Source organism: Lolium rigidum, chromosome 4 (genome assembly GCF_022539505.1).
Source record: "Lolium rigidum isolate FL_2022 chromosome 4, APGP_CSIRO_Lrig_0.1, whole genome shotgun sequence".
NCBI lineage: Eukaryota > Viridiplantae > Streptophyta > Magnoliopsida > Poales > Poaceae > Lolium > Lolium rigidum.
In genome coordinates this window covers 11460150-11477927 of record NC_061511.1, presented here as the reverse complement: position 1 = coordinate 11477927, position 17778 = coordinate 11460150, and the positions used below count along the sequence as shown (strand labels likewise).

Below are 17778 nucleotides of genomic sequence, written 5' to 3'. Positions count from 1 at the left end.
TCAATGCAATATATGAGGCAAATTTGCTTCTCCCTGGCACATCTTTACGGCGCCGCTGCAAATTACGTTCTTCTTCTGGATTTTGGTCTAGCTCCGCAGCTTGTTCTTGTTCTGGATTCCGGTCTAGCTCCACAGCTTGTTCTTGTTCTTGTTCATCTGGAATGTGACCTGGCTGAGCAGCTTGTTCTTGTTCTTCTGGAGTATGTGGACTGAAGTTTAGATCCAGAACCCTCCCTACATCATCCTCCACTTCTGGAGGAGTTGAGTTGATATCAATGAGCAGGACCATTTTCGCGTATTATGGACCAGCTGCAGAAAAGAAATCCATGTCAGTACAATGTTCCATATTATAAGCATGACTGTAGCATACTACTGATGGTTATTATTGTGTAAGCTCATCTAATCTTCTTGTTCCACTTCAGGTATGAGGAGGAGCAGTTAGTGGAGAAGCACACCAACATCGCCGCAAAAAGCACGACAACTAATCTGATTGTTACCTTACTGTCCATTGCATGAACATCTGCTTTACATCGAGATTCTGGCATGATAATAATGATTCATGGCAGCTACCTAAACTAAGCATTACATGATTACATGGTCTGCAGGATTTTATACTGATTGTTACTTCCTTTGATGCAGATCACGAGCAGAAGATGGCGTCGGTGTCCCTGTGTCCAACAACGTGGTAACCTGGTAGTTATGATGTTTCTGCTTATGATCAGCGGATACCAAGATACTTTGATCCCGGGGAAACTATATTGGAAACTTGCTTTAACTGTGGATTGTTTGGACACAATGCGAAGCAGTGCACGCAGGTTGGTCTCTCTAGCTCCGAGGAATTATCGCTCGGTGACTTGGGTATGTCCACTCATGCCCTTGACGAGCTCACTGTATGTGGTTTACTCATGCCCTTGACAACCTCAAATTTTGAGTTCTCTGAATTTTGGTGAGCCTGACAAGAAGATGTGGACGTTTTTCAGGAGCTACAAGAACGGGTTCGTGTGGCACGACCTCGCCGAGGATGACCTCGTCCTCCCGGCCACAGACGGCGAGTATGTGCTCAAGGGCTCCGAGCTCCTGGACCAACCTTCTTCTGTGGTGTCATCTTTTGCTTGTTTAAATATACAGGTCAGTTTTACCATGGTAGTAATGGCAACCAGAAGCAGCAGAGCAGGTAAGGAAGGCTAGTAAGGAGTAGTATGGATTGCTTATGTATTGTTTATGTTGATATATTCAGTCATGGTAGTGTTTGTGTGATTTTGGTGCCAATTTATTGGGTGCTGCCAGGTGCAACTTGTAGATTATTGGGTGCTGCCAATTTACAGTTGAAGTTCTCTTTTTTTTTTGACCAAACTAAGATTCAATGACATGATATTCCCTTAGAGCAGCCTACAGACATGATATTCACAGTTCAAACTGAAATGTGTAGGGAGGCCGTGGCATCCTTGAAGATAACTGGCGGTATCACTGGAAAAGATATGCTGGATCAGCACCGGTTAGTTGATGCTGGAGTAGCGAAGATACAAGTGGCATATTTGGTACTGGCTATGATGGGAGCAGTCTATTGCAGTTGCATGATCCTATCCAGGGAAAGGAGCTCCCAACTGCAGAAACAGGTGAGAATACTTTTGGATCAACACAAGGCAGGTAACCACAGGAATGAGGCCAGGCCATAAAAGGAGCGGCTCTCCAAGCGGGTGAGGCTATTGGGGCCAATCATGTCGAGCACCGGTGCATTGACAGATGAACATGACCCAGCTACGTGACTTCTTGGTTCCAGTGTGCAGGTGGTGGGCTGGCCGCCGGTGGGCGCGTACAGGAAACCAGCGGGCGGTGGGCTGTACGTCAAGGTGAGCATGGACGGTGGGCATGTACCTGCGCGCGGTCGCCGGGGAGCAGCGGCGCGCGGTCCCCGGGGAGCAGCGGCGACGGGAGCAGCGGCGCGCAGTCGCCGGGAAGCAGCGGCGTGTGGGCGCCGCGGTCGCCGGGGAGCAGCGGCTTGCGGGCGCCGCGGTCGCCGGGGAGCAGCGGCGTGCGGGCGCCGCGGTCGCCGGGGAGCAGCGGCGCGCGGTCGCCGGGGAGCGGCAGCGCGCGGTCGCCGGATGCGAGGAACAGGACGGGAGGACCTGATTGCAAAAGTTTTTAAAATTTTAAGGGGCTTTCTGTAAAATTGAATTAAAACACCCGCCCGCCCAGTTTTTCGGGTCGGAGGGAGTACTAAAAAAAGGCCCGGCCAACTTCCAAGCTCGTACATCATCCTTTATCTTGTTGAGTACTACGGACATCAAGGATGAGTGATGTGGAAAACTCTAGTGTTGTGCTCCTTTCAAATTTCCCACGAAACAAGCATGGCTATGGAGGCCATTGCTTTTCTTTCTTTTCCTTTTCGAAGCGCCATATTTGTCCACCAATCTTCTACGGAACTAATCATTTGCCCATTCCGTCGGTAATACGCCATGGATTCCAAACCATGCAAGGATCTTCTTCCATATCCGAATGGTAAATCTACAATTGTATAAGAGATGGGCCGCCAGATTTTACTTTTCCCTTTGTAAATGAAGCAATGCCCTTTGTAAATGAATCTACACTTGTATAAAAGACACCAATGATTTTTTTCCTGGCTTCGCCCTTTGCATTGCATCGAATTGCGACAATCTGACAGAAAAGATCAATATTTCAGGATGCCTTAGTTTACTTGAGATCTGAATCAATCAGCCGCTACGGCCCACCAGAAAGTAATTACCGTGTGTCAATTGAACTAACAATTGGGGTATCATTATAAAACTGAGCTACCCTTCTGCTGTAACCCTTCTGGTGACCGGCGATATTGCCGTGTTTTAATGGAATAGGAGGGTTCCATGTCAAAAAAAAAAGTTGTTTAGATTTTTTAAGTGTACACGTGTACGAACTCCCAAGGGTGTTTATGGATAATATGTTTATATTAGATTTTTCCATGGGTCCTACTAGTAAGATTCCAGGATTAGATGGATCATATTTATGGCGGTACTACTAAAATGGGTTCTCAAGCTTCCATCATATTCTCAGTCTGCTGAAGTGCAAAATTCAATTGCATAGTTTATTGTGACAGTTGGATAAAATAATTGCAGTTTTGCAAAAAAAAAATAACTTGTGTATATTTTAGCATATCACCTCTCTTTCAAGAATAAACATAGCTACCCTCGACCTTGTCGAACTAATCAGATTCATGCACAATCACGTTACACACTGCGCAAAGCATGCGTGCATTATTGATGAGCACTGCACCTGAACATTTCAACACTAATTAACTATGTTTGTTAGGCAATTAATTAGCCAACTAGCCATTACTATATGGGTTAGTGATGTGTATTAGACTTTTCGACAACATATCATATATGTCACTATTTTGGAATATAATGTATATATTTTTTGTGTAGATGCCATTCTAGGTAGTCTAGACTCCAGAGAACGAAAAGGTGCTAATTAGCTGCAAGCTTTTTGTCTGCTATAATTTTCTTAATTAGGCTGATGCAGGCTAATGCTGACCACTTAACCGACAAGTTGGCACTTTCACAAACTGCAGACCAATAATATGGGGGTTAAACAATGTACGTGCATGCGTGAGCGGAATCGGCCGGCCGTGAAGTGCCTTGACTCGTCCACGTGGATACACTACCATAATAGTAGCAATTTTTAATGCATAACATATAGTTGGGACATTATGAAAGTATAAGAGTATAGTTAGGGAACAATGTTTTATTCTTACTTTAGACTGACAGCAATTTAAATGTTGGGCATGTAAACAAAAGTGTTTTAATTGGGACATTAGGTGCTGATTTGGAGAAAAGGCTGGCCGATTTGTCATGAACAAAAGGACCACTTCTGATGTAAGTGATTCCTGCCAGCCTACAGGGGCAGGTTAATTAGTTTAGTTCATCAATTGATGCAACTCTGAACCTATGAACTTTCTAGTAAAAATGATTATGTGCATCAATTGATGCAGAGGTTTGGGTTATGCTCCCTATTTCGAAAAAAAATAGTTTGGTTTGTATAGAGTAAATTAAAGGATTAATTATATATAGAGAAAATCATACATATTGTAATTTTAGATTAAGAAAAGAGCTTTGGGATAATGTTCTTACTTTTCTGAAGAAACCAACAGAATGAGCTACTCTTGCATACAATCCTCCTTCAACATTGCTTAACTACTTGTTTGTGTCTCTATGCTGTTTTGTAATTAACTTCCCTTCATGGGATATAAGAGCTTCGGATCTAATCAAAGTTTTTTACCATAAAAGAGAACCAGGGAGGGGAAACATCAATTCAATTAGGAAAATTAATTTTTAGTTACTATATAAAACAACATCTTATACATGTCAAAGCAAAGATCTTATCATGTCAAAATTTAAAAATAATAAACAAAATTTTAATTTCAAATTTGAATTTAAATAATTAGAGTCAAATTCAAATGCTCATAACTAAATAAATAAAAATCAGAAAAATATGAGACAAGAATCAAAATCTTCACAAATATTTTCTTTATCAATATCAAATGCTCACGAAGTCATTTACAAGCTGGAATAATCCAGAAATTACAGAAAAGGGACCTAATACAAACCACTAAAAAGCCTATCTACACTCTAGCACCACCAGAGCCAATTTAATTTTCTCCACATCACCACCTGATCTTCCAATACCTGCACACAAACATAACAAACCATGGGTTATGTTAAAATGTTGGCTCCACCAATGGTGAATTCATTTAATATAGAATCCGAAGGGATTGCTCCTAGGATGAACTCCTAGAACAGCACATCTAGAGCAGCACATCTTTCCAACCCACATAGATAAATCTCTGAGTCCACAACATATTTAAGGCAATACTTGTAAACTAACAACAATGGTCTCCACTAGATCATGCTCAACATATCTTAGGGAACAGGGGAAAATATCAGCATAGGCAACAATATTAAGGCAAGAGGGGTGATCATTAGGCAACAACAACATTAGGCAGCATTTTCATCTCAATCTTTCTCATAATTGCAAACCAAAAATCTCCCCCCAGAACATTTTATGTGGATTCATTAAGCCACTGAAACTCAAAATGCACTAAATGAACAATAGAATTTTCACGAGAACATTTGAGAAAATGCACTCTTAATAGAAATAAAATATCTAGCTTGAGTGAACTAGCAAGATCATCTCTAGCCCACATAATTTAAGCCAACAATCTTTAAGCCTCTGGAATTAAATTCACTTAAATCCCAGAAATAAATATCAAATAATCCACTTGTCACTATCCAAATTGAGCTTCAAGATAGAAAACAAGTTAAAAACAAACATGCCTAAAATGGCAAGTCACTTGGACCAAATATATGAGCCAACTAATCACCGAATCCATACCTCCTAGCACATAATAACAACATAGAGAGGCAAAACAAGCAACTAAGTCACCTAAATGCATGGTATAGGTGTTGGCACCACAACCACACTATAAATAGCCCAAGCTCTCACACCCTAGATCTCACAGCCCACATTCCAGTCTTAGACTGAAATCACATATCCCAAGTTAGAGAGAAATCTAAGAGGGAAGGCAAACAAGAGGTAGAGGAGAAGGCAAACTCAAGTTGTTCATCAATAGCTGGAATAAGCAGTGCCTAGTCTTCAAAGGTTTAGTTCAAGCCATGAGGAATAGGAGCCTTAGATAGAATCATAGGCATAATAGGATAGGTAATTGATCTAGAGGATCAAGTCTTAGAAGTGCATCAGTAAAACATGCAACTATGTCAACCTATTCAATTCAAATAGGTATGATCCCATCCATCCTTCCAGAGCTAGGAACCTGCTTCAGAATGAGAGTCTTGGCCAGATACCGGTCCCACCAACCTTTGAGTTATTGGCTCGCGTTGGCAGCATTCATGAGTTGCTCCTTCCTGCTTATTCCTTGTGTCCCTTGAGATTCATATTTGGAGATGGATTTGGATCCACTAGACTCGAGCCCTCAATTCCAATTGGATTCTTTATCCCATTTCATGACGCATGGAGAAGTAAATACCCCCATGCATTGTTAGGAAAAAACCTCTTGCTCGCTTTATTACTATTGCTCGATCTAGTGGCCAGCCATATTATCTCCACATTCCCCCTATTTGATTTATGACGAAAAAGGCAGTCGCCCCCTTTCCTATTTAGCTTTGCTTGCTGCCTAGTATGAGAATAGGTCCCGATTCAAGCTGAAATTGCCAAAAGAGAAGAAGCATCTTCGTTGCACGGTATAAAGCATGGTTAGTTGCTTAAAGGTTAGATAGATGGGTGTTTCTCCAAGTGATGAGGCGAGGTATAAAGCACGGTTAGTTGCTAAAGGTTATAGCCAGATTCCAGGTATTGACTTTAATGAGGTTTTTCCCCTGAAACATAGCTCAATTCGCACTATCAAGGGCCGCTCACTCATAGAAACTTTCTTGGTTGTGACAGAACCACTTATCTTTCCCCACTAACATAAGATCATCTTGATCACCATTCTATGATATTTCTGGATGCTTTTGATAAGGTTTTCCTATATCAGATTGACCTGACAAAAAAATAATCAACTAATTTGAATTTACTGAGATTTTACTTCGGCGCCTATTTCCTTACTTCTCATTGCTACTCCTTGAGTACTCTGACTCGGGTGCCTTTTTCGTCGCGACAAAGAGAGAATCATCTTGACAACGCTCCTAACCCCTTCGTAGGATCGTGTATAGTAAGTGATCCGAACCTGCCCGGAGCGAGCCCCCCTTAGAGGCAAGTGAAGTTGGTGAGCCGTATGATGGGAAAATATCTCCTCCAGTTCGGAGAGGACTTCGTGGCACCTAGGAAAAACCTTAATGATGCTTGGCACAAGGCACATCCGGCCATTTAATCGCCCATGCTTAAACTGAATCTACAGAAATGTAGCTAGCTAAGCATGAAGCTATGACCTAGAGAGGAGGGGAAACACTGTCAGAATTTAGCTGAACTACTAAGAAAGCTTTAAAACAAAGAATAGTCACTAAAGTGACTTAAGGAACTAAAACCTATGAGCTAAGCTTATCCTAAAGCTATTAAGATAACCCTAAGCTACTTGAAAAATCACTTAAGTAATCCAAACAACCAACAACATCACCTGGAGGCAAATCACTATCGAAACTGGAATTATAAGTAACCAGTGACTAATTTGGATGCTTGACTAGTTAAAAAGTTAGATAATCAACCTAATATGAATTACTAGTTACCTAGAATACTTAATTATCTACAGAGAGCCCTTAAAGTATTTAGAATTAACCTATCAATGTTAACTTACAAAACTTAACCTATAATTTAGTTGGCACCTAAAAACTAGAGGTAGTTGAGTCAAAGATCAGTTCTACGACTAAATGAAGAATCCCTAGTAATCAAGAACACCTAAAACTACCTAAGAACACCTAGCAACCCTAAAATATGAGAAGTTGTGATCATCAGTAGCAAACCCTAGAACAAAGATGAACTAGAGAGAGAAAGATAACTAGGAAGAGAGAGAGAGAGAGAGAGAGAGAGAGAGAGAGAGATGTACCATAGCATTAGAATATCGTGGGGGAGGCGGAGCTCAACCCACAATGGAGACGAAGATGACGATAGAGGCATAGGGAGCACATGTGCGGGCAGCTCGACCTACTCCATACCCACCTCATCAGCACGATGTTGTAGAGCCCAAGGAGGCCACCGGATTCACAAAGACCGGTCGGGCATCCCTGGAGGCCATGCCCTAGAAACTGATAAGTTTGGGATCAACCGATATAGGTCACGAGAGTCAAATCGACTTGGACTAGGTTAGAGGGCTGAGCAAGGCGAGTAGGATAGTGCACATGCAGCGGCAGCCGGAGACGATCATGGCGGGCCGATGACAACCTAGGTGACACATGTCGCCTCCGCGAGCAAGCATGGGCACGAGCGGGCACGAGAGGGCGAGGAGAGGGCGAGGAGAGTGATGAGATGCGGTCTTTCTGGTTTGACTGGACCAAGTCAGTCCGTTGTTCTGATCAAAAATGGTATGACCAGCGGGGTCCACTTGCGAGGGGCATTTTAGTGATTTCTTAGATGATCAAAATGGCCAAATAATAGAAGTACTCAGAAAAATTAAAGATAAATACCCCTAGAAAGATGAAAATGTGAATAATCCAAATATTAAAAATATCCAACCATCAAAAATAGTTTTGTTTGACGAACTTTTTGAGGTATTCAAATACCTAAATAAAGGTGTCCAGATTCAAATTCAAATATAAAGACAAATGAAAATTTAAACCAAACCCTAAGTACGTTCAAAACCGCTACACAAATAGAAGTAGATATATGAAAATTCTTAAGTGAAATTCGTATAGATATATGAAAATTCTAAAGTAAAATTCTAACAAATATATAAAAATTCTAAAGCGAATTTAAAATGAAACTAAAGGAAAAAAAAGTCCTATAATTATTTCAAATATGATTTAAGTAATCTTGCCACTTAAGAATATATTCCAAGAAAACAATTTCATCACTTATTAATAATAAAAGAAGATAACATTTTACAATAAATAAATTGACCATTTAGCCAAAAGGCAAGGAGTGGAAAATATTAAAACTTGAAATTTAAAAACATAGCTAGAAGAGGAGGGTTGAACACACTAAAAAAATAGAGCATCTCATATTGTGCATCATTGCAACGACAATGATGTTATTTTCAGAGCCCGAGGTCCTGGGCCAGTTATAGTCTAGGAACTATGTAAACACACAATTTTCACGCAAGTTCAATCTAGCATGTCACTTTTTATTTTACTTTTTTTTTTGAAAACCCTTTAAAAAGGAGGCACATTATCACTTGCATTCAAAAAAAATTACTAGTTTCTAAATATAAATTTAGTTTTACCGGCTCAAGGGTTGAGTAGTCTATTGGGTGGGTAGTGCGACCATGGTTGAATACAGAGGTGTAGGTGAAAACACCATTAGATTAAACAACAACTTTAGTCGGTCATTCTGAGCGTTATATAGAAAGCGCTGACGACAAATCCCAGAGTGGAACAAGAAATTCAGTTGTACCTTGTTTCCTTCTGTATATCCTTAGATACTTACTTGGGCTGGTTTCATTGAGGAATTCAGCGGGTGGGAACCCTAAAAGTACCCATTCCATGTTGTGAAATGACAACTACTATATCTTAGAAGTGAGTGTAATTGAGCGTATGTCTTGTGACCAAAACTCGTTATGAAGGGTGGATTGTGGGGGTCGCGAAGAAGGACATTGATTGGCTTGTCTTTTATTTTGGCCTCATACCTGTGAACGGGGACATACTCCCATACTCCCAGTTGATCAACACAAGGCTTAAGATATTTGTGGAAAAAATAGCGTACCTCTCGAGAGTGTACCAAACGTGTCGTGATAATCCAATTCTATGAAAGAACTACGATCACGGTGGGAAAGGAACTTCATGAAGTTCCCACAACCCGTGAAGGATGATGGACATAGTTTTCATAATCTAAAATTCACCTTTTCTGGAAAAAACTATTGTCGAAAATCGCACAAAATCTAGGATCTCCGATCCACGACTGTAGATAGAGCATCAGACAACCAAGATAGAACTTGTTGAGCAATGTAGTACTCAAATGATTACATGTTTATCCCTTGCTTAGAGCATGAGAGGAATTAGGAGGAAACGGCCAACGAACCCAAAGGAGAGGAAGTATACTACGAGGAACCAGATCTATCTGGAGGCATCGAAGACGTAGACTATGATACAGGGCGTGTTTGGTAGCCTGGCCTCGCATTGGCTCGCATCAAGCCAACAATTTTCAGTCCGTTTGGTTGCTTGGCCTTGCCCATGTTGTTGCAGAAACCGCTTCTCAAAGCACCCTCGGGCCAGACCCTAGATGAACGTCCGGATCGTTTCTAGCGAGCAACCCTCGTCTCTGCACAAATCGACTACGTCACCGCGCTCCAAATTTTGCCACCGTATATAGGGGTGGCTCTCTCACCACCAAATCCAAATCCCCCATTTCCCTCCATTTCGAGCTCATCACCCCCTCCCCCCCCCCCCCGATGTAGCAACATGGCCGGCTCTTCCTGACCCGCACAGTCAGTGAGGATGGCGGCATCGACGTTGGCTGTGGCAGCGGCTACTGACCGCGGATTGTCATATTTGTTCCAAGCTTCTGCAAACCCTAGACTTAGATCCAGATCTTTTGGGTACACATGGGGCCTGAAAGAATCCATTGTAGGCCATTCCTTCATCACCGATGGAGGTTGGATCTGACTCTACCACGGGGACGGTTGTCGAGGTTGCATCTGATTCTTCCACGGGGACGGTTGTCGCCGTTGCAACTGACTCTTCCATGGGGACGGTTGTGCTGCTTGCATCTTTGCTAGGGTCCACTGCTTTCCCGACCTCGGTGTTGCGTATGGCTCCTCTAAATGTAAGACCGCTCTTTCTTTTCTCGTAGTTCATTCATGTGGTAGTGCTTAAGGATGTGGATGTGGATGTGGTAGTTCATTGATGTGGTAGTGCTTAAGGATGTGGATGTGGTAGTGGTAGTTCATTGATGTGCTAACGTGTTCTTCTGGTGTTTGTCATATAGCCAATCATACCATTGGGCTCCCCTGGTCTTTCTGCTCTAACTGTAAATGCTCATCATTGTCTGTTTTCAACCAAACCTTCCATGATTTGGAAACCTGAGATTTCAGAGTTTGTGCTGAACCGGTTGGTTCAGCTCGTCCATAGTGCCGTCTATTTTAACCTGGTATTCCAAGAGGAGCTGATGAAGAAGGTAACTGTTGATGTTCATGCATTCGCTGGCATACATGTGAGCACTTCAGATCTACAACCACATTAGAAGGTGAAGGACCAAGTGGAGGGTCATAATCAAGATGAAATCGAATCGCACTCTGGACTGGAGCGAAGAGGGTTGCTGCTTCTATGCTGATGGTGAAGAGACGGTGCATGAGTACATTAAGGTAGTAAGCTTCATTGACTTTCTTCATAGATCTGAAAGTATGGCATTGGCATCCGCACTAACAGTTGTTCCTTTTGGATTGCAGCGCTACCCGAGGCATTGTCAGTACATCGGGACCCCGATCACGAACTATGCTCAGATGAAGACGATCTTCACGCCCTGGTTTGTCTGCAAGGCGCAGCTGTTCCAACCTAACTTGCTGCTGGGCAGGACTACATTATAGACAACGAAGAAGAGTATGCCGAGTACCGTCAGCTGCAGCCATCGGACAGGAGGACCTGTCTTAGGACCTGGCTACGCAAGCAGTTTCCTGCTTCCTTCGTCATGATCTGCTGATTTTGGGAGGTGCTCTCGTATCCCTCCATTAGCTAGGACTTTCTTGAACCCGTTCCCCGGTCTGTAATGGTGAACTTGTTCGAGGCGGCATATACTAATCACTTGTGCGATGAACATGTGATGCATCACAAAGTATAGTTGTTTTGCTCGTGATGCATCGCCCAGTAGGGTAAGTACTTGTTGTGTATTACCAGCAACTTTTGATGAACTAAATCTAACTGAATGTGTTGTTATTCAGTTAGCAGTACTGGGTAACCTCGCCACTCTAAGGGAAGGGGTTACTGCTGGCAGTTGTTGGGGAACCCCAAGAGAAAGGTATGATGAGCACGGCAGCAAGTTTTCCCTCCGTAAGAAACCAAGGTTTAATCGACCAGTAGGAGAAGTGCGTGATTTCTGAAGGTGTTGCTGGCTGACTATTGGCAGGACGCACTACCGGCGTCAGCAACAATGATATGGGGTGGCCCGATCTTCTCAGTAAGCAACGGTGGTGATGATGATCACGGGGTGATGGCAGCGGAGAAACACGATGATGAAGTGGATGATAACTTGTATGACGCAACGAGATCTCTCGATTGGTCCCTGTCGCCAATGCAACAGCCTCTCAACCCCGCAAGATATTCGCAACTCCACACACTTGCGCACGTAGCCGCCGACCACGAAGCGGTAAGTTGCAACCGTCTAATTCCCAATGGAACAGACAGATCACACAAGACTTTTTCGGGATCTACACAATATCAAGCAATATGGTGTAGGGATTCAATAGTTTTGCTAGAGCAAACAACTAAGAACTAGGGTTTATCTTAAACGTGGTCTAAAGCAGCTAGGAGGGCGTCCTGGGCACTTATATAGGTGTCCGGGACGAGTTCTGGTCGAAAAGATACAAAAATAACCGACCCAGAATAGATCTGGTCGAGACAGACTCGGACTGGTCCGGTCTGGGATCCGGTCGACCGGGCTGTGGACCGGCCGGTCCGGTCGGTGGTCCGGTCAACCGGGCGGCAACCGGAAAACTGCGAAGTTTCCGGTTTCTGCCTGGTACGATGCACTCCCTCCGGTTGGCGGCCGGTTGGCGGCCGGTTGACCGGGCCGAGAACCGGGCGGCCCGGCGTGTGGGCCGGTCCGACCGGGCGCCGGACCGGCCCTGGACTTCTTCTTCTCCTCTCGCGCATTCCTCCCGCTCCTCCCTCGCGCGTCCATGAGATATCTTCATGTCCAGCTCCTTGTCCAGCCTTCACGTCCATCTTCACGTCCAGCCTGCTCCTCTCCTCCTCGTGCGATGCTTGTCTCCTCTTCATACCTGATGATACATAAGTAATAGGACTTAGGCAGTATAAAGTTCTCATCAATCAAGGTATCGTTTAGGAACAAGTTCACCTGTTGTTTAAGTAGCTTCGCACGAGCTCGTGTCATTGGTCCAATCCTGACTTCATTGGACTTGAGCTTCACAGCAGGTTCATCTTCAGTTGGTAATGACGGAGGTAGTAGTGAGGTAGGGATGTCCTCATCATCCCCCCCCCCTTCAAAAGGCGTCGACCCCGACGCTCCAAGGTCTTCTCCGTCATATGGTGTCAAATCAGCAACATTGAAAGAATTACTAACACCAAACTCATCCTCTGGAAGATCTATCGAGTATGCATTATCATTGATCTTGGCAAGCACTTTGTAAGGACCAGCACCACGAGGCTTCAACTTAGACTTCCTCAGCTTCGGGAACATATCCTTGCGAAAATGTACCCAGACCAAATCACCAGGCTTGAACAACATCTCCTTGCGCTTCTTATTCATCCTTGCAGCATTGCTCTTGCCTTTCTTCTCAATTAACTCTTTAGTCTTCACATGAATCTTCTTCACAAAATCTGCCCTCTTTGATGCCTCCATATTAACTCTCTCATGTATGGGCAAAGGCAACAAGTCAAGTGGCGTAATGGGTTTGAAACCATACACCACCTCAAAAGGACATAGCTCCGTGGTAGAATGCACCGCCCTGTTGTAAGCAAACTCCACATGCGGCAAACACTCTTCCCACTCCTTCAGGTTCTTCTTGATCATGGATCTCAACAGTTGTGACAATGTTCTATTCACCACTTCAGTTTGACCATCAGTTTGGGGATGACAAGTAGTACTGAACAGTAGCTTTGTCCCGAGCTTTCCCCAAAGTGTCTTCCAGAAGTAGCTCATAAACTTCACGTCACGATCAGAAACAATAGTCTTCGGGACTCCATGTAGACGTACAATCTCCCTGAAAACAGGTTAGCAATATGCGACGCATCGTCGCTCTTGTGGCAGGCAATAAAGTGGGACATCTTAGAAAATCTATCCACTACCACAAATATAGAATCATGACCTCTCTTAGTATGCGGCAAACCCAACACAAAATCCATACTAATATCCTCCCATGGTGTAACAGGTGCCGGTAAAGGAGTATACAAACCGTGAGGCTTCAGCTTGGACTTGGATTTGTTGCAAGTAATGCATCTCCTCACATATCTATCCACGTCCCGCCTCATCTTTGGCCAATAAAAGTGGTTAGCTAGCATGAGTAGCGTCTTCTCACGCCCAAAGTGACCCATCAAACCTCCAGCATGTGATTCCTGCAATAAGAGCAAACGCACAGACGATTCTGGAACACATAGTTTGTTAGCTCTAAAGAAGAACCCATCATGTATGTGATAGTTTTCCCATGCTTTACCAAGAGCACATAAGCGATATGGTTCAGAAAAATCATGATCAGTAGCATACAAATCACATAGTATCTCTAAACCAGGAATTTTAACATCAAGTTGAGTTAATAGCATATTCTTCCTAGATAGAGCATCAACAACAATATTATCTTTTCCCTTCTTATGCTTAATAATATATGGAAAAGACTCAATGAACTCAACCCACTTAGCTAGACGCTTATGCAAAGTAGATTGGGCTTTCAGATATTTCAAAGCTTCATGATCAGAATGTATGATAAATTCTTTTGGCCACAAATAATGTTGCCAAACCTCAAGAACTCTAATTAAAGCATACAATTCTTTATCATATATTGGATAGTTCAACTTAGCACCGAAAAGTTTCTCGGAAAAATATGCAATTGGACGACCCTCTTGCATCAACACACCACCAATTCCAATACCACTAGCATCACATTAAATCTCAAATTGCTTATTGAAATCAGGAAGTGCAAGTAACGGTGCAGAAGTTAACAATCGTTTCAGTTCATCAAAAGCATGATCTTGGGCAACGCCCCACTCAAATGCAACACCATTTTTAGTCAATTCATTCAAAGGTGCAGCAATAGTAGAAAAATTGGGCACAAAGCGGCGATAAAACCCAGCTAGACCATGAAAACTTCTTACTTGACTCACATTCATGGGAGTAGGCCAATTTTGAATAGCTTCAATTTTAGACACATCTACTTCTACTCCATGCTTAGAGACAACATAACCCCGAAATATGACCTTATCTTTGCAAAATGTGCACTTCTCAAGATTACCATAGAGTTTACTATCACGCAACACTTGCAAAACATGTCGAATATGTATAATATGATCAGATTCATTGCGGCTGTAGATTAATATGTCATCAAAATACACAACCACGAACTTGCCAATAAAATCACGCAAAACATGGTTCATCAGCCTCATGAAAGTGCTAGGTGCATTAGTTAAACCAAAAGGCATTACTAACCACTCATATAAACCAAATTTTGTTTTAAAGGCGGTTTTCCACTCATCCCCTTCTTTCATCCTAATTTGATGATAACCACTACGCAAATCAATTTTAGTGAAAACAGCAGCACCACTCAATTCATCTAGCATATCCTCTAAACGGGGAATAGGATGACGATATCGAATAGTAATGTTGTTTATCGCTCTACAATCTACGTACATACGCCATGTACCATCTTTCTTAGGAACAAGAATAACAGGAACAGCACAAGGACTAAGGCTTATGCGGATATAATCTTTGTCGAGTAGCGCTTGTACTTGCTTCTGTATCTCCTTCGTCTCTTCGGGGTTCGTTCTATATGGTGCCCGATTGGGTAGCGAAGCTCCGGGAATCAAGTCGATTTGATGCTCAATACCTCGCAATGGTGGAAGTCCTCGCGGGTACCTCGTCCGGAAACACGTCGCCAAATTCCTGCAAAACATTAGAAACACCAATAGGAAGAGGGGTCATGTCGTTAGAAACCAAAACCGTACCCCCGTACAAGAGCACAAGAGGCATGGTCTGTAGGATCCTCACTAAATTCTCTCATGTCTTCTTTGGTGGCTAATGAGACTAAGGAATTCACTCTCTCACTTTTCGTTATATCACTCACAACATTACAATTCTCTCGCCTATCTATGGATGCATCCTCCAAGTTTACTTCAATCTTCTGACGAGACTCATTGACAATTTGCTGTGGTGTCATAGGCTGTAAATTAATTTTCTTGCCCTTGAACTCCAAGTGATATGTATTAGCACGGCCATTGTGTTGCACATAACGGTCATAGAGCCAAGGCCGTCCCAATAGTAGATGACACACCGTCATAGGAACAACATCAAAATCAATGCAATCCTTATACGGTCCAATAGCAAATTCAACACGCACCATGTGGTTTACTTTCATCTCACCATTGTCGCTCAACCACTGAATATAGTATGGATGCGGGTGCGGTAGATACTTCAACTTCAGCTTGGTACATAACTCCTTGCTTGCTAAATTGCGGCAACTACCGCCATCAATAATAACCTTGCAAGCCTTGTCAGGACCAACTAAAGCCTTTGTTTGGAACAAATTGCAGCGTTGAGTAGATGCACTAGGCAACACATTAAGAGCACGCTGCGACACAACAATGGTGCGAGCATCAGACGGATATGCATCTTCACCATCAGTGTCATAGTCATCATCGTCTGGAGCATTAGGATCAACATCATCTCCAGTCTCGTATTCATTGTCCTCATTGATAACCATGACTTTGCGGTTAGGACAATCTCTCTTGAAGTGACCCTTGCCACCACATGTATGATAAACCATATCACGATTACACGCAGTAGACACATTAGAGCCACTCGTACTTGTAGCAGATTCGGACTTCTTTGTGTTAGACACATTGGAGACCGGTTTACTAGACGGAGTAGAGTAAGGTGCGGAGCGCGTCGAAGGCGCCGGCGCCGAAGATGGTGCCGTGCGGGGTGTGAAACGCCCACCTCCTGTAGCTCGACCTTTGACCTTTGCTTCGTCGACCAACTCGTGATTCAGCTTCTCTTGCATGATGTAACAATTGATTCATATTGGTGTAGCTGTAGTGACGAATAATGTCTTTGATATCATACTTCAAACCGTTGAGGAAACGCTGCATTGTCATCTCAAGAGACTCACGGACACGGCCACGCTGCATAAGCATCTCCATCTCCATGTAGTATTCATCCACAGTCTTCACACCTTGTCTCAATAGAGTCAGCTTATCATATATATTCCGCAAGTAATTTGTAGGCACAAAGCGAGAAGTCATTGCCTCCTTCATGGCACGCCATGTGCGTATAGGCTGGTCACCATCCTCTTCGCGATTACGAACAAAAGCATCCCACCAACGCAAAGCGTAGCCATCAAACTCGGAAGAAGCAAGCTTGATCTTCCGGTCTTCGATATAATGTGGATGTAAGCTCCACAACTTCTCAATCTTGAGCTCCCAAGTGAGGTATTCTTCAACGTCAGCTCCTCCTTCAAACTTGGGTATAGAAAACTTGGGCTTACCCAAGCCATCTTCCTCATCTTGTCCACGACCATTGAGGCCAAGTGGAGCCCAACCGCGAGGACGATTACCACGTGGCGCATCACGAGCATTGTGTGCGTCATCTTGAAGCTCAGGATCTTCGTCATCTTCTTGTTGTTGTTGCGCGGTCAAATTCTCAACAGCTAAGCGCAAATCAGCAAGATTACGTTGTACATCCATCATTTGATCTTGCATGGTAGTGACGGTCACATGAGTAGCATCCAGCTTTTGGGAAATTTCATCAATCTTCCCATTAAGCACCTCATCTTGAGCGCGGAATTCACGTCGCATCTCATTACGAAGAGCCTCATACTCCCTCCATGTGATGATATCTGCAGCACTCTTGTTTTCCTGGTTAACAATTTTATGATCACTAGCAGACATCGTTAGTAGATTAGTGCACTAAATCAAAAATATATGGTGGTACTCGCACAACTCACTCAAACTGATAAGAAAAGGAGATCTTACCGTTCCAAAGTAAATTAGTGTTGCTTACCACTTGTAGGAACAACTAGTGCACGGATGTAGCGAAGCGAATATCAAGGGTATAAGAACAAATCACACGACACAGCAGGGTATATGTGGGGCTGTAGGTAGGCAACCTATTTGCACCAATAACAAGCTCTAGCGTTGACCGTAGACAACCAATGATACTCACACAAGGCGATATAATGGGGCAATGCAACTATATGTAGGAAAGGTTGCAATGCACGAGAGAGACGCTAGCAAAGCTCAACGAGAC

General features: G+C 43.3%; 1 protein-coding gene across 1 annotated transcript; it reads left to right on the top strand.

Moving 5' to 3' along the window:
- Window positions 1-928: 928 nt before the first annotated feature.
- Window positions 929-1652, top strand: LOC124705510 (protein SOSEKI 3-like). The gene is made up of 2 exons (XM_047237215.1): window positions 929-1174; window positions 1430-1652. Exons 1-2 carry the CDS (start codon window positions 964-966, stop codon window positions 1447-1449), a joined length of 231 nt encoding a protein of 76 aa, XP_047093171.1. The 5' UTR covers window positions 929-963; the 3' UTR covers window positions 1450-1652.
- The last annotated feature ends 16126 nt before the right edge of the window (window positions 1653-17778 follow it).

Excerpts from the sequence above, each read along its gene's own strand:
- LOC124705510 (XM_047237215.1), top strand. The coding sequence starts at position 964 with ATGTGGACGTTTTTCAGGAGCTACAAGAACGGGTTCGTGTGGCACGAC. Across the intron at positions 1,175-1,429 it reads AACCAGAAGCAGCAGAGCAG|GGAGGCCGTGGCATCCTTGA; the intron begins GTAAGGAAGGCT and ends TGAAATGTGTAG.